At 38.4% G+C, this 22,195-nt stretch overlaps 1 protein-coding gene across 8 annotated transcripts in view; it reads right to left on the bottom strand.

The window, feature by feature from the left end:
- pcdh9 (protocadherin 9) overlaps nt 1-22,195 on the bottom strand; it is a 211,753-nt gene that overhangs the window by 132,772 nt on the left and 56,786 nt on the right. For 6 of the 8 annotated variants that reach the window (XM_030413967.1, XM_030413969.1, XM_030413972.1 and 3 more), the window contains exon 3: nt 17,591-17,692. The exons of the other annotated variants lie outside the window; for them this stretch is intronic. In XM_030413967.1, the coding sequence (XP_030269827.1) occupies nt 17,591-17,692 (102 nt within the window). The remainder of the gene's footprint in view (nt 1-17,590; nt 17,693-22,195) is intronic. 8 annotated transcript variants of the gene reach the window in all.

Genomic DNA, 22,195 nt, shown 5'->3' with positions numbered 1-22,195 from the left:
GCCTGAAAATATCTAAATATAACAAATCAGACCTTTTTCATTATACGCCTTCTCAAACCCATCAAAAGCAAAGTTATGAATTACTGCCAGAGACAAGGATTTCAAGCCCTAATAGCTGCCACATCTAGGATCAAAACACTTATTTTAGTGAACTTTTCAGAGTTGAGTGGTGCAGAACAGCGGCAGGTGTCAAATTTATACTGCAGAGAGCCTTAATCAAAGGTAAAAAGCAAGGATTGTCTGCTGGAGCCTGCAGAATGGTAACAGAATCACATCTATCAGTCATCTGCAACACACACTCACGTTTAAAATATGTCTGTGCAAGATGCAAAGACACAGACTCATCTGCACACATACAATATTGTGTGTGCACACACACACACACACACGCACACACACACACACACACACAATGCTCATACTCAGACATTAATTTATGAAAAAAGTTATTGAGTACCTAAAACGTTTTTTTTAAGTTCCTAGGAAGGGGCTATTAGAGAAATCATGCGGGGAAGTCATCTTTTTATTTAATAAATTGGATTATTGTTAGCTGTTGGATCAGTGTTCCGTTAATATTGTTTGCCCCTGGTATCATCGCTATGTGCCAGCAAGTATTAGCATCCAGCTATTATTGCATTTGCTCTGCCTTGCAAGTGGCATTCCTGGTGCTCACAGTTCCATGCATGTGTTGCAGATTAAGCAGATAATCTAATCAGAATACAATCTGTGAGGATTTATCTGTTTTGACGGCTCAAGGTTAGAACTGCCATACTAAGACTGTTCAAGGGTGGTAAGAGGAAAATTACATTTTAGAAGTTCAGCCCCCTACCCTGAGAACGATACTTGAACCAAACACACTCAAAGAGATTACTTCAAAGACAGTATTCCTGCAGGAAAAAACATCATTAACATATTGGAAACAATAACCCCTCCACTTTTTGAGTAAACCAAAACAATGTACAACCATACAAAGACCCCATTGTCATGGAAATTATTCAGGGAAATTACGGTGTTGCCGTAATAGAACTCTAGTCAGAGAGAGTTGATCTCCCATGAAGCATGAGAGGCTACAATACAGTATGTCAATATATTTGATCTAGTATGAATTTTTCAGCCTTGACATTTGCAGGTGGGGGTTGACAAATTTCTATTTGATAACATTTGAAATTTAAGCAGTGGATTTTGCCATGGATTCTCTTTAACACAGTCAATAGTCCTGATGGCATGGCTTAAAGGCCTGTTTCAAAACAAAACATTTGTTTTCCTCAAATAGGCCATTGGGGATGAAATGGTGCCTATATTATGTTCAAGGATTACCAAGTAAAGGGAATTCACTAAATTTCAATACTAAACTAGGTCATGACAACATACACAAGGATTAGGAAAATCCATATGAAATACAAATGAGTATCTTATGAGATTTTCAGATGTATTGAAATAATCATCTTTATTGTAAGGTATTTATACTTCCAATCTACTGTACAATCAAAAAGAAAAGAAAAAAAACAGGAGTAAAACACAATTGGTTTGGTTCGCAGGCTTTAGAGACCTTAATATAACCATTTCTCCGTGCTTCAGGCATCCTTGTTATCTCATGACCTGAAATCTTTGTTTTATTTGTGTAAAAGATTGGCAATATTGTGAATATGAGTATTGTAAGAATTCAACCTCTGAAATTCCTTCACATGTAAAGTAGTTGCAGGGTATTTTCCTCATCCTCAGAAACAGCTGTCAATAAAGGGGAAACCGATTCAAGTGCACCAAATGCCAATTTCTTTAATTTGTTAACTACATATCATTGTTTTAGTTGAAGGAGAAATAAATACATTAATCATTTTGTGAACGATAACTCTTTCCACCCACACAAGCACATCGCCTCGAGGACAAAAAATGGGCATGAATCAAAATCCCTGATGTATAATCCTTCAAATAGAAAATCCACTTCAAAGTCTTATTTCATCCATCGAAGACTCATATGCTCATGCCTGCTCCACTACAGTCAGGCCCCTCAGGTACTAGTTTTAGGGTCAATGTGCTGATAAAACCAGCTAATGATGCCTTCAAAGACCACTAGGTCTATGGAGGCTGACCACAGGAGATTCAACTTTTTTTTTATTTCTATATTTATAAATATATATGAGCCCATGTATTTATTAATTTAACCCCCCGTACCTAGCTTAATTCTTTACCCTTTTCATTTAATATTCATCACTGAACTCTGCTCAAATTGTGAGCTGATTTTGTTTGGCATCTCTCAGGAGCTTCAGACCAGCCAAGAGTTACTGACAGTTGTGAGCTTGTCTGAGTATGTGGATGCATGTTTTAATGTGAATATGTATATGGGAAAGAAGGACCCTGAAGAAATGGATGTGATTAGATTTTGAAATGACATCCTTTAGAAAAAAATAACATAAAAACACGAGATGAAATGTATTATTTCTATTATCCTCATATATTCCTGCGCCTCAGGTATACCACAGATCAAAATCACTGCTGTTCTGGGGCTCTATTTGCTAAGATGCCTATGTTAAACATGCTGCCTAGTATATAATTCCTGAGCTATAAATTACCAGTAACACAAGCAAGTCCAGGGAATTCCTGACAGCTTCTATAAATGTATACCGTAATCTCTGCTGTGTAGGGGCAAATAATCAAATCCTCCTTCAGATGTTGTTCAGGGTCATGTTTGGGAATTCAAATTGACTGCTTGTTACAATGTCATATATATATATATATATATATATATATATATATACATATATATATATTAAAAAGCAGTCAATTTGAATTTGAACTGATTTGTCAAAAGTCAGATTTTTCCACTCTCAGTTGCACAAATAGTACAAGATCGGCATTCCTCATAGTAAAATGAAAAAATACAAATTTTATAAAAGTAAAATTTCATCCTAAATATGCGTGGGTTAAAGATTTGCCAAAATTATCAATTCATCACTGTGCCAAGATTGTAGTTTGCCAAAATGCTGTACCAATTCTTTCGGTACCATCAGTTCACATGCTACAGTGTGAAAAAATGGAGATGAAATTAGACTTAGAAGTTTCGGTCAATAACAGCTAAAATTTGAATTGCATTCTCACTGATGTGAAATCTTATTAAATCACATGTACTGATTAATTTTAAACACATTGGGAGCAGCATTCAAAAGGACCATTCTTACTCATTTTGTGCTTATCAATTTACTTGCACAGACTCGTGAACAGACCCATTAACTGTTTGCCTGCATTTCTATGTGTTTTAGAGTCAGCTGACATTGACTCAAGGATGCTTTCAGCAAAGCGTGACTGTATTTACACTGGAGGGCCCAATGCTACATCTATATGCTCATAATACCCACAGCCTCTTCATATATTAGAAAAGACAGAGAGGAGCATGACATTATGTGGTCAGTTAATAATGAACCATCATTTCTGTGGTCCATTATTGAAATGAATAAAATATATACTGGAGTATAGATGTGGTCAAGCACAAGTCTCAGATTCCAGCCTGATTGTGCTGCTTTAAAGCTGATAGCTCAAGATACCTAGCTAAATTCCATGACCTATTCTTGTTTTTCTTTTTTGTGATACCTTTACAGCAATACTTTTGCTGCTTAAAATGTTTTATCTCAAGATATGCACCATAACATCATGGCTAAAGCAATAACCTGTATTCTTCTTACAGATCAGGTTTTAACACTCTTTACAGATGTGTTTATTGCAAAGTGGTCCATCCATATCCATTTCAAAAATGATGTATGACATTTAAACTTATCTTTTACTCTCCTATGCATACAACTCTTCCATCGATATGGAATACAGGTTTTATTCACAGGCAGCCACAGAGTATTTGTTTGCTTGCATGAGAGTCAACTCTACTTTTGCTGATTGCAGCAACACATTTATAAGGGATTTTAATTATTGTGCTTTATAAACAAGCCATCAACACTGTTATCATGTAATGATGTAACTACTTCCTGGAACAACAGCAAAGACAGAAACAAAAGCACATCTATGAATATGTGTACTAACTAGTAAGAAGACCTATATGCTGCCACAGTTTAATTGTGAATGCAGCATGAAAGCTGCTTCAATCCACTCTGAACAATATCCTGAAATGTTTTCTGATTGATTTTGAAAGCACAACAATTGATGTTCCAGTGTCAGATAAAGGTTTTGATATCTCACAAACGGTTCTGGTTCAGTTTTACAGGGCAAACATCTGAAAATTCTCCAACGCATTGGAAAACTTCCAACATGCCCACTGCTCTGCTGGCTTCATGTGGGTACGTTGTACATATCAAGACATTTTGTTATTACCCAGACTTGAACTGCATGGGTCCTCAGTACTGGGCAGCACATCAAAAGCTGCCACAGCATCTGCTGCCTACGAAGCTGAATTTTGTCACTGGAAAGTGTCTGATGATGACACTTGGTCACATGGTTTCATTAATAAAGATAAGATGATTTGACACTGCCAAATAAAATGGTCTGCAATTCAGAGTTCACAGCAAAGATGTTTCTGAGGAATTACAATCAAAGTGTAGAGTCATATCGCTGTCAGATGTCATTATTATATCATAATACAGCATATAATATTATGCTTATATATTAATCTATAGATGTTAATGGATCATATTTTTCCTATATTGCTTGGTTTCTCTGCCTATCTGACTCAAAGGCGGGCTGTCTTTCTCTTTCTTTGTCAAAGCATGATATTTTCATTTAAGTGCATGGCACTTTAAAAAGTGCATACACAAACTGTAAGTCTTCTCAAGCCTTTTTCCACCTTTGTCCCAAAAAATTCCAGGGGAAAAAACCTGCATTGATGGTGAACACAAACACATCTTGAACATGGCTTCACTCTTTTAATAAATGATAAAGTTACTTTTCATTTTAATATAAGCTGAGGGGCTACATGGACTGTTTGTGGGTGCAGAAAGCGTTTTCAAAATAAAATGGGACAGAAAACATTGTGACCACGTTAAAAGCCTGTCTGTGAAAAGTTGACTATTTGGAGTGACATGTTTTTGGCAAGTAGTGATATGTACATGTTGAGTCAAGGTGTGTCTCTCTGAGCCCCTTCACATCACAAAATACATACAAATGTTGTTTGGTTGTCAGTGTCACAACATATTGGGTAAGTGTGAACAACTAGAACACCAAAGAATAACAAGAACTGCTGCAGCAGTGAGCAGAGGGATGTTCTCAAATTCTGTTATTTCACAGTTGATGCTTTTTTATCTTACTCTGTTTGTTTTTGATGATGATTTCCCATGATAAATTGTGCGTACTGTATTTCCCAAGGTGCACAGCATGTGGTGGTTGCAGACTGACAGGGAGTTTAAAGCTGCTAATGTGGCTGACAATGGGAAATCATTTGAGCATTTGAGGGGATGACTTTTTGGCCCCTGAGAAGAAGTAACGTGGTTGGAAGAGATTAACTGATCACAGTTGGAGAAAACATTCCCTAGAAGAGGCTGTGTTTTCTGTTTTACAAGCATGTTAGATCTCTGTGCTTGTACTGTGCCACTTGAATGTGGTATAAATGACAAAAATGTGAATGTAAAGCTAGTTGTCAGGCATGTACTGCAAAACCCCAACATTGTCAAAAGCTATTAAAAAAGTCCAAACTGAGTAAAGGTACTCCATATAGACACCTCAATCAGAATAAAAATGTCCGAACTGACTGAGATTTCAATTGGAAAAAATGTGCAATGTAAATGGTTTAACCTGATTAATTGTTCGGCTGCATTCTTTCCGTGCATTCTGTCTCGGCTAAAATGTGTGGGGGCGAACGTTTCTCCCTTTCTAATAATGGAGGCTTCCAAATTGAAGGTGACCTCTGAAAAAGCTGAACTGTTTTGAATGCCTAGACGATAGAAAATAAGCTTAAAGGTTGCCGCTGTAAAGATGAATGCGTGATATATTCACCAGTTCAGCACATGCACACATCAGCTGCACCTATTAAATATGTCGGCACACGTAAACACCAGACCTCATTAGATCACATCCCATTCAACCACATGACTTCCCCACCGCTAACATTACCAGATCACTGTCATTCATTTGCATGGACGTAATGCATTTGAAAACTTAAGCCTCACAATTACTTACATCTTGAACACTTCCATTGAGAGGTGAATAGATTTAACATTTTGCCATAAAAGTTTCGGATCATTCCTTCTGTAAATTGCTTAAAAGCATAATTCTATCAGGCTACATTGTGCAACTTCATGAAGATAGTTCATATGACAATTACCAGAATATGCCTAAACATATACAGTGCTGTATGTAACATGCTTGTTTTTCAAATTGGATTTCTCTACTGGGCATTTTGTTGTGACAACAAACTGATGTCCTCTCTGCAGTTAGAAAAAAAAAAAAAAACAATGAGTAAAGGTGGAAAATGAGGTTGAACACACATATTTCCCATGAGATTGCCCTCTGATTCTCCATTTCTTGTTTCCACAGCTCCAATTAACAGCTTTGGTACCAATTAGTAAAATCAAGCCTTTCCTGACAGAAAACCCATGGGGTTATATGTGTCAAGAACCAGTGCTTGAGCTGGAAAAAAAAAAAGTTTTCAAAATAAGCATGGATCTCAGTCGGGAATAATTGGGGCAATGAGGTTAAATGTCTTTGTTCTACGCGTTCCATTCCCTTTTGGCCGTGATTTTTACACACCCAAGTCTATATTGCTATTGGTAAAAAAGTGTTTAACTTCCAAACAAATTTCAGTCTGTGATTTCTTGACATTTTGACACAAGATCTGCACATATAGTTTGAAATGCAATCTGACTTTTTCCGTAGAAGAAAAAAAACGCTATTATGTGCAGCAGTTTCCTTCTCCTCTTTAGCATCCTCTTAGGATAATGAGGTGTATAGCTCTAGATATGGCAGGGGTATCAATCTGAACTTCGCAGACAACCTACAGGCCTCGCCCAAAGCCAACATGTTTATTAGAATGCCAGGGATAACAAATGACTTAACATGCTTCCCTCTTTAATAACCCTGTACACCTACAAGATAACAATAACAGAGATGCCACACTGAGTGCTCCTTAATTCAATTAAAAAAGCATGGACGATGAGCATGCCGTGTAAAAAGAAGTCCTTGAGGCAGTGATAAACTTCATAGCAGAGCGTTTTCTGTGAGAGATGCCAGATGGACATTTTGTATGAATCTTCCACTTAAAGGGGAGGTTTATTCACAAACAGCATTGTCTCGATTCAGTAAATTCTTATTTTTTTTCTCCAGGACTATTGTACATAATATATTAGTGCATAACTGTTCATGTACAAAAATAGAACAGAAGATTAGCTAAGAACCTTTACAGGCTTGATCCATTCACTCCTAGTTGAATACCGTCTTTAGTAATTAGTTTCGCTGTAAGTGGATTCTGTACTTCTGATGTATTAAAGCACCTTTTTATATATCAATGTCAGTGATATAAGTGTTATTCATGATGTTGAGCATACTGCTATAGGTAATGGGTCAATATTAACTCTATATATACTTGGCCATAATTCAGGGTTAGGGTTAAAAAAAAATTGCCTCAAACATATTTAAAATGTGTACATACAAGGACTGTTATTTCCATCTTTGTTTCTATTTGTACACTGACTATATGTGGATGGAATTTAATTCTCTTGGCATTATTAGTACAATACACATTACGTATGTAAGCAATCTTAAACCTACCTTTATTATGTATTTAGTATTATTTCAATATAAGAACAAGACTATACAGTTGAATAAAAACAGTGAGAGACTACAAACCCCTGCATCACAGTCAGATGCTTTGTATGCCTGTGCATCCACCCTGACCTACTCCCGGCCTCTTTAAAATTACACCCCACAAAGATAGATTTGGAGATACTGATGCCAAACATCATATGAAATGGTTAGGGCTTTTTTAGAAATCACTCGATTTCCAAACCAAATCCATCCTCCCATTGTTGTCGGCACTAAAGCGAGAGTGCATGCTGCAAAGCAAATGAGGAGAGCCTTCTGGCAAAGAGCTGTGAAGAGCGGGTGACAAGAAGCATGACTTTCTATTGTCAATAAAAAAGAAAGCGTTGTTGATGTAAATACAGGACATAATGGATCAAATGTAGAAATTTAGCATTCAGGAGGATATTCTGCTACAAGCCATATTTTTTATGTTGCACAAGCTGTTGTACTAAAATGTAATGATGTGGTCCTTATCTGAATCTTCAGCCCAGTCCCTGGGATAAATTAATAGCAATCACAGTTTTTTGCAAACCACACCCTTATTGTGTACCGTATTAACACTGTGGAAAGAAACGTGTCATATGATGTTCACCTCACTTTCACATCGGGAGGTTCAGGGGATGGTGATGCTTTAGGTGGTTGGTGCCAAAGCAGTGATCACAGTTCAAGTCTGTGTTTCAGCATTTGTAAGGGAGAAACCACATGATATCTTTAGTGCAGGATCAAGGTATTTCAACATTTGTAAGCATTGCACCACTAGATATTTTTAGGTTGACCTTGGAACAATTTCCAGCCGTCTTTGGCAGCAAAACTGGCTGTTTTTAACAAGACGTGGGGACATTTCCAGCTGTATTTGCGCCGGCCTTAACAGGTATTTTGGACGAAACCACAATGTTTTCCTGATCCTAACTAAATTGGTTTTGTCCCTAATCCTAACCACAGTTTACAGTAAGCACAGTATTGTGACAAGAAAGCAATAGAAAATTGAACCTTAAGCCACGTAAAATGTTTACTTAACTGTGGTTTTGCAAAACTTACTTTGCTAACATTACTCTGGCGATTGGGTTGAGATCTTCTTTGTTAATCTTCATGTTTTTTGACAAAAAAATGATAAAAATAGTCACACCGATGTGTCTTCAAAACTTTCCTGTATGACCAGAAAGGAGCATGAATGCATAAAGGAAAACAAGGAGGCACTGTTTAATCTCTCATTATCTCTATAAAGACAGCCATACCGCCAAAACATCAACACAAATTTATAGAAATAAACAACAGCTGCTTGTCATAACTTATTTCAAGATGCATGAACTAGTGACACTTGCCAGTTGCAAATGGGCTACATATTCCTAACTGAATTGGCAGAGACACAGAGGGTAAAACAAGTCTGGAACTGTTGTGAGGTAAAGGTCGCTGATAATTAGGACGCTAATTAATATGTGACCCTGCTGTCTGGCTGACCGGCTGTCTACCTGCACCATGTTAATCATTTTAATCTATACCAAGTATTTTCTCTCCTTCTCCCGCTCCCTCTCTCTGTCTCAGTCTGACACAGAGGAGAGTAGGGAGGACAGACAGAGTTCTACAATACAATAGCTACTCATAGAGCATGTTTTTCATATATGTTTCTTGTATATAGAGCAGACAAAGACATCATGCAATTTCTGGATTCCTTTCCACACATATGCACTTGTGTGTCTGCCTTTCTCTCTCCATGTCGTATTCAGAGAAGCGTATCCCTATCCAAGAACCTGGCCCTCTCACTAATGTTCCTCCTTGTCAGAGACAAAGGGGTTTTAAGACTGGAGGATTTGGCAGGCTCTACCACTTGCAGGCAATATTTCAACCCATCCATCTAGCTAGGATAATAGAGTGTCCTTGCCTTTCAACGCCTGGAGGAGTGACCAGTTATCACAAGCCACCAGCTCCGTTGTTAATAAAACAGGGGATGGGGGGATCGAGTTGAGGAGGATGATAAAAAAAATAGGAAAGAAGGATGGAAAGAAGGGTAGAGGAGAAATGGGTGCGTGCTATTTTGACAGACGGCTGGCGAAGGTGAAGTTGATCACGGTCAGCCGTCAGTGCCCATGCTGGCAGGAGTCCTCTTTTAACATCTTAGCACTGGATTCTGTGAAGATAAATTTAGCCCCATCACATCTCTCTTCAGACCATGGAGAGGAGGGGAGAAGTGAGGAGAGGGGAGATGAGAAGAATTGGAGTGGAGAGGTGGGGCACGCAGTGTTAGGCTGATCTAGCTAATGGCCAAACTGACCTTCAGAGAAAGTCGAACAGTGAGAAGAGTAAGTAGTGTGTCATACAAAGCCACTGCCGCTTAATCCAGGTCACTACCATTACTCTTGACTTCACTACTGCCTCCTGATTTTAGGCAGGTAGCTATGTTTCCACTTTGTGTGGAAAATACACATTCAAAGATATATGTAACATTTCTGTATTAAAATGTCTAAACATGTTATGTATTTTGTTGAGTTGTGTACTTATATCATCCCAGATTTTTACAACAATGTTCAAACCCTGAGAAATCATTTCTTCTAATCTTATTCATAATATCGGTGATCCGGTTGCCTGTCGCTATAACTTTATGGAGACGGTCAGAGAGTGGCGGTAGAAGTCTGCAAACGTAACTAAACAAAGTGTAAAAAATGTTCTGCCTGAATGAAGACAACTCAAATGATCCGATGCTACTCATGTCTTCTGTTTTGTTTTGATTTTGAGACCCCTTACCGCAAAGTTACAAATGGTATGTTTAAGCAGAAATACCATCGATTTAACATTTTAATGTTACAGTTAAGCTTAGACTAGATCGCTAGCTTTCACTGTATTCACCACACTATGTTATCTATGTCTTATTGGCCCCTCATGAAATATTATTTTGTGACAGTTACCAAACACAGAGCCCCTGAAAAGTCCAAACATGGGTAGAAAACTGAAATTCACACCGCGAGTAAGTGCTAAAAGCAGGAGTAAATGAAAACTTGTCACATGTTTTCCAACCCATGCAGAGGATGGCGTGAGGAGAGTGCAAGCATTCATGGATCAAACACTGCGTATCTGTCTCCAGTAACCACCACAATACATAAATCTGTCACGGGCAGGAGTGTGTATGAATCAACCCTCATGGGTTTCATTGATTCTTCAGTGTGTGTTGGACAACTGGAATCACCCATGTAATATAAGAAGAACCAGACATGATGAGGGGGCAGGCTAAGAGGAGTATTACACGCAATAAAAAAGGAAAATGCTTGTTTGGTTTTCGTGTTATCTGCATTGCCGAAAAAAAAGATACAAAGACAAATAAAAAATAAAAAATCTTCCTACTTTTTATACACATTGTATTATTTAGTAATTGCTGGATGTAAACAGCTTATGCTTTCCCAAGGCAAAACTGCTTGGAATAATTTCAGTTATTTTAGTGAGCTTGGGCCTTATCGTAACATTAAATTGCTATGATGTTTCTCACCATGAGCAGAGCATCACTGCTGAAGACGCAGAAAGGCTGACTAAACCATAGTAATGTATAGAGGCAATATCATTTGGAATTTTAGAGTAGAGCTGGTTTCATATAAAGGAATATCACCCCGGGCCTCTACTCTTCTCTCTGGTTTTATCACATTTTTCCACTCTACACTCCGTGGAGCATTTCTCTGCCATACCTGATTGAGACATAGTCTCAGGCAAACACCCACAATGACAACTGCACCTCTCTCAGGATCACGGCTGAATCTCACCTTAAAGTTTTCCTGTCAACAGAGCCTGTAAAACATGCAGCAGTTTCCAAATTTGAACAAAAAAAGCTTTGTTGTAGAAAATAACATCTCTGTACAAAGGCTAGCCTGGTCAAGAAAGCCGATTTATTTTACTTGATTCACAGAAGGCAATTCAAAATGTTGAAGGAGGCTTGCTGCATACTGTGCTGCAAGGCACCTTTCAGAGTAAAGGCTCAGGCTATTAGTAAAAAAAAATCAAAAGATACATTTTCTGAGAGATCCACAGGACAAAATACAGAAATAGCAAGTGATAATCTGTTTGCTTTAATTTCTTTTGAGGTCACTTTATTTTAGTCCTTCAAAATGATTTTGCTTAGTTCACTATTTTCCTAAATAGTAGCAGTTACTGTGAGAGATCAGAAATGTGTCCTCTCAAAAGAAAATATAACAAAAACAAAATGCTGTAACTAAACTAAAAAGAAGCAGCAGTAAGGAAACATGTCAAACCAAACTCTATCACTAATACTGGCATCCAACAGGCCAATCAGCAGCAAGAGGCATCATATATTTGGTTCCAAAATTTGATGAGCCATGCACGAATATGGCCTTTTACCATTTGAAACTTTGACCTTTAATCATGTTGAACACTTGAAAACAGTTCCATAATGCATAAGCTGCTCAAACTGACACCAGCATACTAGGGTACCTGAGGTAACATGTTATAATGATGGTACTCATGTTTGACCAGACTTTTGAAAGACTCAAACTCTTTGACTGCTTTAGTTCTTTATCTTGCACAATGCAATCAAAATCACCAGAGAGGAATAACCCAAAGCAGTAGCTGATTCACCTGTGTAGTTTACAAATTGTGTCTTGGCTTCACACTGCAGCATTACTAGCTATTCTATTTACAAACCCCCTAAAGTCTCCTCTCTCATCTCAGCTTGTACCCAAATATGATTTAGCACTCTTTCTACCTTTTAAAAGTCTGATCACTGTCAACATTAATAGCTGCGAGTGTCTGCTGCTTTTTTCTAATGTGATTTTCCAGCATGGTCAATAAGTACATTTTAGAAAGTAATGTATTTACCCTACGACTGAACCACGAAACTATATTCGCCATTGGCTTATTCTCAGCCTCAACAGTGACACCGACAAGGATTGCTTTTGACAATGTGCCTAATGTCACCTTGGCATGGTTTAAAACTCACGCAACTGCAACTTTACTATACAAATTCTAGCAGACACTGACAAAGTGCCACTTTTGAAGGTCAGAGGCACATAAAAACAACTCAACATATTTTCCCTTCTAAACAGTGCAAAAAAAAAGTGTCTGTGGGCATACTTTTCTTTCTCTTCCATTTTACCAACCGCATATTTTCCGGAAGAACTGATCTACCATTCAATTCAAATTGCCTTTAAAAGGTCTGCAATCAAAGGCAGTTAAAATTGCAAGCACAAACAAGCTGAGCAACGTGCATCTCAGAAAAAGGTGCTCTACTTTCTCTCTGCTGCTGCCTCCTGCCTCTCTTGATTCCCCAATCTTAACTTGGTTCAGATGTTTCTTCAAACTCACACACCTGCTTTGCCTTAATAGCTGTTGTCAGCCTCAATTTCAGCACAACACAATGTGTATGACAAAAACAACTTGTCAAAACCAAGATTCTGCACACTTAAATGACTTACAGGATGATATAAAGCTAGAATAGAACTGTGCCTTGTGAAAAACAGAAGGTAAACATCAGTCACTTGTTACTCATGTCTGACTTGTTTAACACAGAAAAAGAGCTTAAGCTTAATTAATACTATGTAATATCATTTCCTATTGTGAATTTTAAAAAAGGGAGGTTACGTGTGACAGTTCATTGTGGTGGAATGTAGAAAATCCTTTTGGGCATAGAGCTTTGATTTTTTTCCCTCCGTGCCAATATCTTACTACATTTGGAAACTCCAGTGTTGCAGACACTGGTAATAGATATACATGGTAGTATATATATTGATCCCTATGAGTTTGGGGACCACAGAGTGAAAAACTCCCAATAAATCAGTGGGACACATGCAGTCTGCAAGGTGACTTTTCCAGTTTCTTAATGTATTTTTCCTGCCGCAAAACAACTACTCTGGAAGATGCAATTTGTTGTGTGTTGTGACTAGTTTACATAATAAAGTCCAGCCTCCAGTCCCATCGATATGGTTTCTGCATGGGATTAAACTATTAATAAAAGCAAGGTGTCTCTGTGGCAACAGTGAGCCCAAAGTGTCACCAACCATGGGAGAGAATAATTTCAGCCAGCTGTGCCTTTTCACGTTAGTTCTTGCCACTTCTTCCAACCCAGCCCTCACCGTACAACAACTCCCTGATGCACTCCGAATGACAGAGGAAAGGAAATTATCGAACACCAATACAATAAAGCTGTCTGGTAACTTAATAGGACTGCTGAGTGGGGGCACTGTGGCCATCTTGCTATGAGGCGATAATGAGAGTCATCATTCCCTCTTGGGCTGGAAGAAAGGGGCCTCCTCTGCGGTGGTGGTGTGTGAGTGTGCATGCCTATGTGTGTGCACGCATGCGCGTGTTTGTCTTTGAGCTTCTTTAGTCCGGTGAGGCCCAATAAGCAAACAGCACAGTGCTTTGACAAAGCCAGAGCAATCTCCCACTGAATACAGCTCGGGAGAGATCTTTTAAGAAATTCTGTTCATTAAATCAGGCTAAAGTCCAAATATTGACTTTGTACGCTTAAGGGAGACGCAAAACATAGCCTGTCCCATATATTATCGTACTGGTCTCTCAACCATTTATATGTTTGGGGAATATGTCTCAGGTTGATGATATAAAGGCGTCTCACAGCAAAGATAAAAGCAACATCTGTTAATGGAGCCTAACATGAATTCAGACTCAGTGGGAAAGCTGCAATGATGTATGTGTACAAGTGATATCATGCTGTGTTACCAATAGACGGGTACTTGTTAGAATCAATCACCAATCTTCAAACAATTGGCTGTATTCATGTTTACGAAAAGGTGGGATGAGTAGGATTCTTTTAGAAAACAATTGCTAGACGCACACAAAATAAATCCCTCTTTATCTTCACTTATAACCCATTGTAAGAGTGTTGCGCTCTCTGTATCTACAGGACAAGTTTCCCAGCAGCAAAGCGAAACAAACAAAGAGCAAACTATAATGTTTGAGAAATAGAAAAAGGCAGAGTCTGGCATAATCTGAGCTGGAAGCAACACTACAACAGCTGCCATGTGCAAAAAGGACAGTTGACAAAACTGCTTATAACATCCCTGCCCCATCATTAGGCTACAAGTACAGCTGACTTTAGTGACATTTGTGTATTTTATTGACTTAATATGTTGCTAAGTTGAACCCCTGCTGTGTCAAACGGACTTAGGAGCAAATAAAAACGTACTTCCATATCTTATAACAAGTACAAGGCTTTAGTGCGGAAATCAGTCTCCATTGTAATATATCGTATCAGTATACAAAATCACAATAAAAGCATAGGCTTTGACTTTCCTTGCAGCCAACAGGAAAAAAAAATAAAAGAGGAAGACAGGAGGAGGTACTCTACACAAAAGTACATCTATTACGATCCACGCACCGAGCTCCATGAGATCCTCAATGAATGCTAATGCAATTTTCCAGAGAATGATTGGTCTTGACGATTGGTCAGATGGCAGTGTTTTAATACGTGTCTGTTGACTTGAACATGAAGGTGTGAAGTGTAAGTTACCATGACAATGCACCCTGGTAAAAAGTGAACCACTACCGTAAAACTGAAAGCCCGGGGTTAACCCTGAGTTTTCCTGACTAAGCACAAATCCTGCTGCATGGTACAGGCCTCTGGTGTCGTTGAGCCAGGGAAGAGGGGGCCAACTGTAAATGTCGTTTTTACAAACCAAAAACTCCTGCTCATTCTGACTTCAAATCACCAACCGGGATGCCATTTGATGATATCTCCCAAATTTAGAAACATTTTCTATAGGGAGTTCAATGGACATTAAAGTAGATCCTAGGGGATAACATCTGAGGTATTCACATGTCGAGCTACATATATTTGGTCTTTTAATGAGCATTTTTATGTATTGTATATGGCCAGGGGAGAGAAAGAGCGAAGAGAAGAAGGCAATGAGAGCGAGTCTTGGGACATCAGTTTTCAACAATCTCATGTAGATCAGGCTGGCAGTGGAACATTACAGTGTGATTGTGCAGGGTTTTCTTTCACTCTGTGCCCGGTATACTGTAAGTTGTAAGCTTACCATAGTTAAACAGGGCCTGAGGAGAATATGTGTGATTGTGTGGATGGGGCCGGAGAATATGGCAGACAGAGGTCAAAAGGCATCTTGTGCTCGCAGCCATTGATGAATTAAACAAGAAAATGGAGTTTTCAAACATGGCACTCCATTTATTTCAAAGAAAACTGCTCCCCAAGATGGAGTTTCTAACCATTCTCTACTTTATTGCACATAGATAGGAGTCTTTCTCCCACTCTGCATCAACTGTCCAAACAACAACTTATTCAGATCACAGTGACTGTCAAAATGACATAAAGGCTCAAGAGTCATGCCCAGGAAATGTTTCTCCATGGTTTTAGTAATGTCAGTCTAGTCTTTGCAGAATGAAGCCACTGCAGTAAAATCAGTGCACAACACAGCATTGTACCTGAGGATTTGATGCCAGCCCAAGGGAGTTTGGGTAGGTGGGACATTGCGTCTATACCACTGTCTCATTAGCTTTCCCCATTTACTGGTGGGGGACCCAAGGGTGCACAACAAGTGATAAATGTTTAATTTAGGGAAAGTACAACTAATGAGAATATAACTACAAGATAATGATGTGTAAAACAAATTGTGACAAACAAACTGTTTTGTCTTCTTTAGTATGTATAAAAAAATACAGTTTGCAAAGCCCTCACAAAATATAAAAACACAATGTCAAATGCACTAATCAATACTTTGTAAGCTATGTTTGCATATGCAAGTATTTGCATTTTTTAAGATAGAATTAACATGAGCGGTTTGGCATATTTTCCCTTATTGCTTCTGCCTACTACAATCACTTATCTTTAGTTCACACCACAATAGCCATGAGAGCCTCAGCAATGTGAAATATGCTTACAATGAGGGGGCACACACACGGCTGACATAGAGGGGATGTATTGACAACAACTTATTCAAATCAATAACTCTCTGTGGTTCCTAATGCCTGAGCAAGGACCTTCAGCTCAGACAAAGACACCTCAAGGTTTAAGTTTTCCAGTGGAATATTCCAGGCACACAATGTAGAGATCAGAAGGAATAGATCGATACAGATATATGGACGGACAGGGAGATATATCTGCCTGTCTGTCTATATATCTATATCTATCATTTTAATATATATTTATAAAAAAAGATATACTACTCCAGATACAGCAGCTTCTAAGGAATTATCTCCATCCATCACCACGTATAATACACACGATGAGTAGCGAATGTACAGACAGCAAATTATTCCTACATCATGAAAGGGCAAAAATAAATAAACTTGACACTGCGGTTTACAATGGAGGCAGTATATGGTGAGACTCCCACTGTACAAGAACACACACCCCCCCCCCTCCCCATGTTGACACACTGTAGTTGATAACAGAGAGTAAGAAAAACTGACATCATTAAGATTCACCAGTGTGCAAGCACAGCAACACAAGCGAACCTCCTCCAAACCCCAGATGACTATCAAGCACTGTGTTTTCTAAGCATGGAGGTAATGAGACAAATACTTATTACTCAAGTAAAAATGGCATGGATATTAGCATCGCATCAGGCACTGAATTTAATGATGTTGTAAGTACAATATGTCACAGTAACTAAGAGGCAAAATAAACTTAAACATCATACAAGGAAGAAGGAGGAAATATGGAGAAAGCAGAGTCTGTGTCCCACACAGATGCATGCCTGAGCATGGATGGAGTCATGAATGAGAAAATGATACAGAATGTAACAAATCATAACCGAGCTTAACATGCCATTGCGTGGGATGCTGAAGTAAAACTGCTATACAACATAATTAGATTTTATTGAAAGTAATGACTTGTGTCAAGTGAATCTATGGTGATCATTTAGTGACAAATGGGACCATCAGTACTCACTAAAGGGGTGCAAGGGGTCCAATATTCAGGGTTCAGCTCGGCTCGGGGACGGAGGTCCAGATATTCAGGGTTCAGTTCGGTTCGGGCACGAGTTAATGTTCCCTTCATGAGAAGATTGAAAGAAAAGTCTGTTAGAATTGCTTGTTTAGCTTCGATTGCTTTGTCATTTATACATGTAGTTGTGAAAGAAGACTCAAAAGCCCTAACATATGTCACTCCAGGGAACAGAAAAGGGAATACAATAACTATGTAGAATAACTTAAAATTAAAGAAGTCATCATTTTTATCACACCTATTTTACTGCCCTCAAATGAGCTTAACTCTGTACTGTCTTCACTGAATAAAGATATACCATTAGCAAAGAAAAACCATTAACTATAATGAATATTCACAGCAGAGCAATTAAAAAATGCCAATTCAACATTCCACAATGAATTTTCAACAGGAATCCCTGTAAAATGAAGAGCAAATTATAGTCCAAAATGAGGTTAACATCCAGTTTTCGATTCCTGAGGCCCTATGGCCTAAATGACAGGCCGGTGGAATAGACTGAATCTGCCGGGCCCCATGAGGTCTATGATGTATACTGTAATTATCTGCTGATTCTCAAAATGGCTGTGTGTAATGAGGCTATGCTGCATGAAGCCCCAGGCATAAATCACTGTCTTTAACTGACTTCCAGATGACCAACAACAACACAGAGCAGAAGCAGAGAGAAAGGAGGGACTGGGTTATCTGGGCAGTAGCACTATATAGCATCCAACTTGTGTTTCTTATCAGCACAGGCCATATTGTTTGCCAAACTTGCTTACTTAAGTTTTCTGTCTCCTAAAAATAGTCAACTCACTTGCACTTATTTTCAGTTATTTATCTGTTTACAGCTTGGCTACCAATGTATTAACTGCATGCGACTTTATTTAGCTATGCAACACAGGTGGAGACTTTTTATTGATGCTGTGTTCGGCTTAACTATGTTGAATGGCAACGTGCCAGTCGGCCTGTCAGCCTGTCTGCTGTCACTGGCATGAAATTGTTTCCACACAAACATAAACAAATAAACAGCTACGGCACCCACCAGAGCACAAACACACATTTGGAAATATGAAGTTCTATGTGAATGCAGGCCCAGCCACAGTAACAGTTACTCACAGGAGTATAATGGACCGTGTACAGAATTGAGTCTGGGGTAACATGCTGTAAAATTCAACAACATACAACACTAAAATCTTTTCACATGTGTCCCAACAGAATATGAATGGAATAAATAATGAGGCAGAAGTTTCAATCCCTGGCTGCAACATTGTCATCAGCCAGCATCAACAAGTCTAAGGCTGAATCCCATTTCACCACTTGGCCCTACCCCTCCGTTTTGCGCGTTAACGTGTAGGGGTAGGGGTGTCCCAATTCCCGTTAGGACGAAGGGTTAGGGGGAAGTGGTAGGGCTATATACCCCTTCAAACGGAGATTTTCCAGAGGCACACTCCAAACGGAGGGCTACGACAGATTTCCCAGAATGCACTGCGAATCACTGGCAAGGTGGCTGCTACCGCGAAAGAAGTTCACAAATGTAAATATTTTCTCCATTAATAAAGTTTTAAAATTTACGAAAACCTTTGTATTGTCTAGTTTAACGTTGTTTCAATGTGTAATGGTCATTTTCTTCATAAAATGCACATGAAAAAAAAATAGCTAGTAGTTGAGGCTTCAGGTTAACGTTACCAGGCTGAACGCTACTAGCGGTGCTCTGTGGGAAGCCCTGATAATCTACAGTGATAATGTTATTAATAAAAACTTTGGCAACCTCGCTGCTGGTATTCAGTTACATTGATAGCGTTATGAGATACGCAGGAATGTCATGCACAAATCGGATGTAACGTTAACATTAGCCTGTGCAGTGTATGCATGAATTTGATGTTGTGAACGAATTGCGAGTGACTACTGATGACGTACGCGATTGTCGAAGGGGTGTCCCAATTCGGAGGGGTTGACTTTCAGCCCTACCCCTTGGCACTCCGTTTCAAGGGGCAAGGGGCAAGGGGTAGGGACAAGGGGTAGGGGTAGAAAAGAGAAATGGGATTGGGCCTTAAACGTCACAGATAAAAACGGTCTTCAAATGGGCTTGAAATTCAGTTTGCAGATTACTTAAATGATTTCCCAGGGTAACACATTAAGATTGAAACATAATACAACAAAATTTAAAATGTAAGTATGATTTATTAACTGTACAAAATTAATGGAAAAAATGGCACAGCATTCAGTGTGCAGAGCATTCATTGTGCTCTTTGTGAGTATCTTAGAGTGAACATATCGACCAACAACATAAAAGACAAAGTAGGGGTAAGATTAATCCAATGCATTCGTAGTACGGCATCATCACAGCCTCAAAATGTACTGGTAAGGTGAATCAGGATCCATCCCAAACAAATACAGAATACTTCAAATTTCACAAACAAAGAATCTACTACAGTGACCAATTAAATTAACGTATTGCATTGGACAGGTGTTTCTTTTTTTCACATTGTACACAGTAAAATACATGGTTCTTATGTGCACAAGATGCTGCCCTCCATATCAAATATTGAAAACATAGCAAGCAAACATTCTCATTTACGGTTTAGACACAAACTGCCATGGCTAAACCAAACTCAATATGAGGTTTAGCCTATAGTATTCAAACACTATGCTCCGATATGACACCTATGATTTACAGAATTGGCCCATTCCCTTACAATTAGCATCATTATTAGGATGTATGCTACTTTACATAGTTGATCCTACACAAGCAGCCAGCAGCTAGTGGGTAATGTGACCTTTTAGCTTAATTGAAACAAACATTTTGAGCTGGGAGCTTGTAACTTATGTTTTACCTATTGCAAACACCTTAATATTTAGTTTTGAATCCATGACATGCTAACATTGTAAAGCAAATAATGTATAACTAGCATGAAAGTATGGTCCATTCAGTTTAATGATAGAGAGTAAGTATATAGCTTAAATAAAAAATGCTTACCAGATTCTCTGAGCAGAGGAGGTCAGTGAGCACTGCTGGCTCTGCCAAGAAGTAAATTACGTTTTGTGCTTTCAATAGATTGATTGAGCTAAAGGTTTGAGGAAAGACAGCTGGCCTTAGGTTCCACTGCTTCCCACTGTAGGCTAGGGATGTTACAAAGCAAGCGAGGGCACACAGAGCAACGTAAAACGTTGAAAAATGTTTTGAAACAAGGTTAGCTTGAAGCTAATTCTAAGCTAACGTTTCTGGGCTAATGCTTGCTTACCTTACATTTTCACTGGCTATTTGTTTACCACATGTAGGCCTGTGATAAGGCTAACACTTATGTATGTCATTTTCTAAGTAAAGAATATAGATAGATATAAAGTGAACCTGTATGGGCTAATGTTTTAAAGCAAATATATTAACAACAATAATAAGTATGGACCATTCAGTTTTACAGTTTAAGGAAGCTGAATAAATATTTGCTTACCAAGCTCATGTTGCATTCAGGTGCACTACTGTAAACTCTGTAATCTACACCGCTTTGAACCAGGTAATATGGGCGGTCGATAGGGACGTCAAGGTGCACTCAGTTTAAAATTCATCTCAATAGTTAGGAAGGTTTTTGTAAACAGGAAAGTTTAGATTTTTTCTTATTTTTCTTTCTATTATATTTAGTTTTTCACCTATCGTGCCAGAATAGACCTTGAATAAACATCAGATGTGGACCTTTGAGTCATACATTTGAGAACCCATACTATGTTAAAATATTTCTTTGGTAAAAGTAAATGTCACCCATGCCAATAGTACTTGAGTACAAGTACATGTAAATCTACTTAAGTATCAAAAGTAATTTTCTAGGAAAACATAATCTGAAAGTAATTTGTAACTAAATGTATCAAATAAATGTAGTGAGTAAAACGTACAAAACACAGTAAAAGTAGCTCAGAATTCTACTGAAGTACAGTAAATTTACTTAGTTGCATCAGGCATTTGAAACTGTCGAAAACATAGAATAACGGTTATATTTGATAATATTTTTTAATTAGGTCAAAAAACCTATAATAACCATAACAAGCACACCAAAACATCTCTAAACATCAACACGTTTGGATATTGTATAAACACCATAACAAACTTTTGAGAAAGTGCTGAGAATGTAACCTTTAAGCATGTTCTATTTGGAAAGCTGTTAATTTTACTGAGTTGGGTTAATTTATTGCTGGTGTAAGCATCTGCTTTCTAGTCCCAGAAAGATGCTAACCATTCCAACATGAAACGTTCCAACGATACTTTCTCTCACAAATTCTTCCAATTATTGGAGAAAAATGAGAAAAGTAGGTGAAAGAAGAGTAGAGCAATACTCTGAACCTTATCTCATGATGCATCTTCTTAATATATTCCATTTGTCTGTCACTCTAATTAATAGCAGTCCTTCTCCATGTACCGCCCAGAATATGAGATTATTTATTAGTACCTAGCCATTCATCACTAGTGTTATAAGTGACAGAGAGAGTGGAAGTAAGAGTTGGCACCAATATAATTGATCATTTTTCACTCCACAGTGTCACAGTGATCGTGGTAAATCCTTGGTTGCAGCGTGTGCTACTGTC

Source organism: Sparus aurata, chromosome 4 (genome assembly GCF_900880675.1).
Source record: "Sparus aurata chromosome 4, fSpaAur1.1, whole genome shotgun sequence".
NCBI classification, from domain to species: Eukaryota; Metazoa; Chordata; class Actinopteri; order Spariformes; family Sparidae; genus Sparus; species Sparus aurata.
Note: the sequence above shows the minus strand (reverse complement) of the source record. Positions and strands in the feature narration are given on the sequence as shown.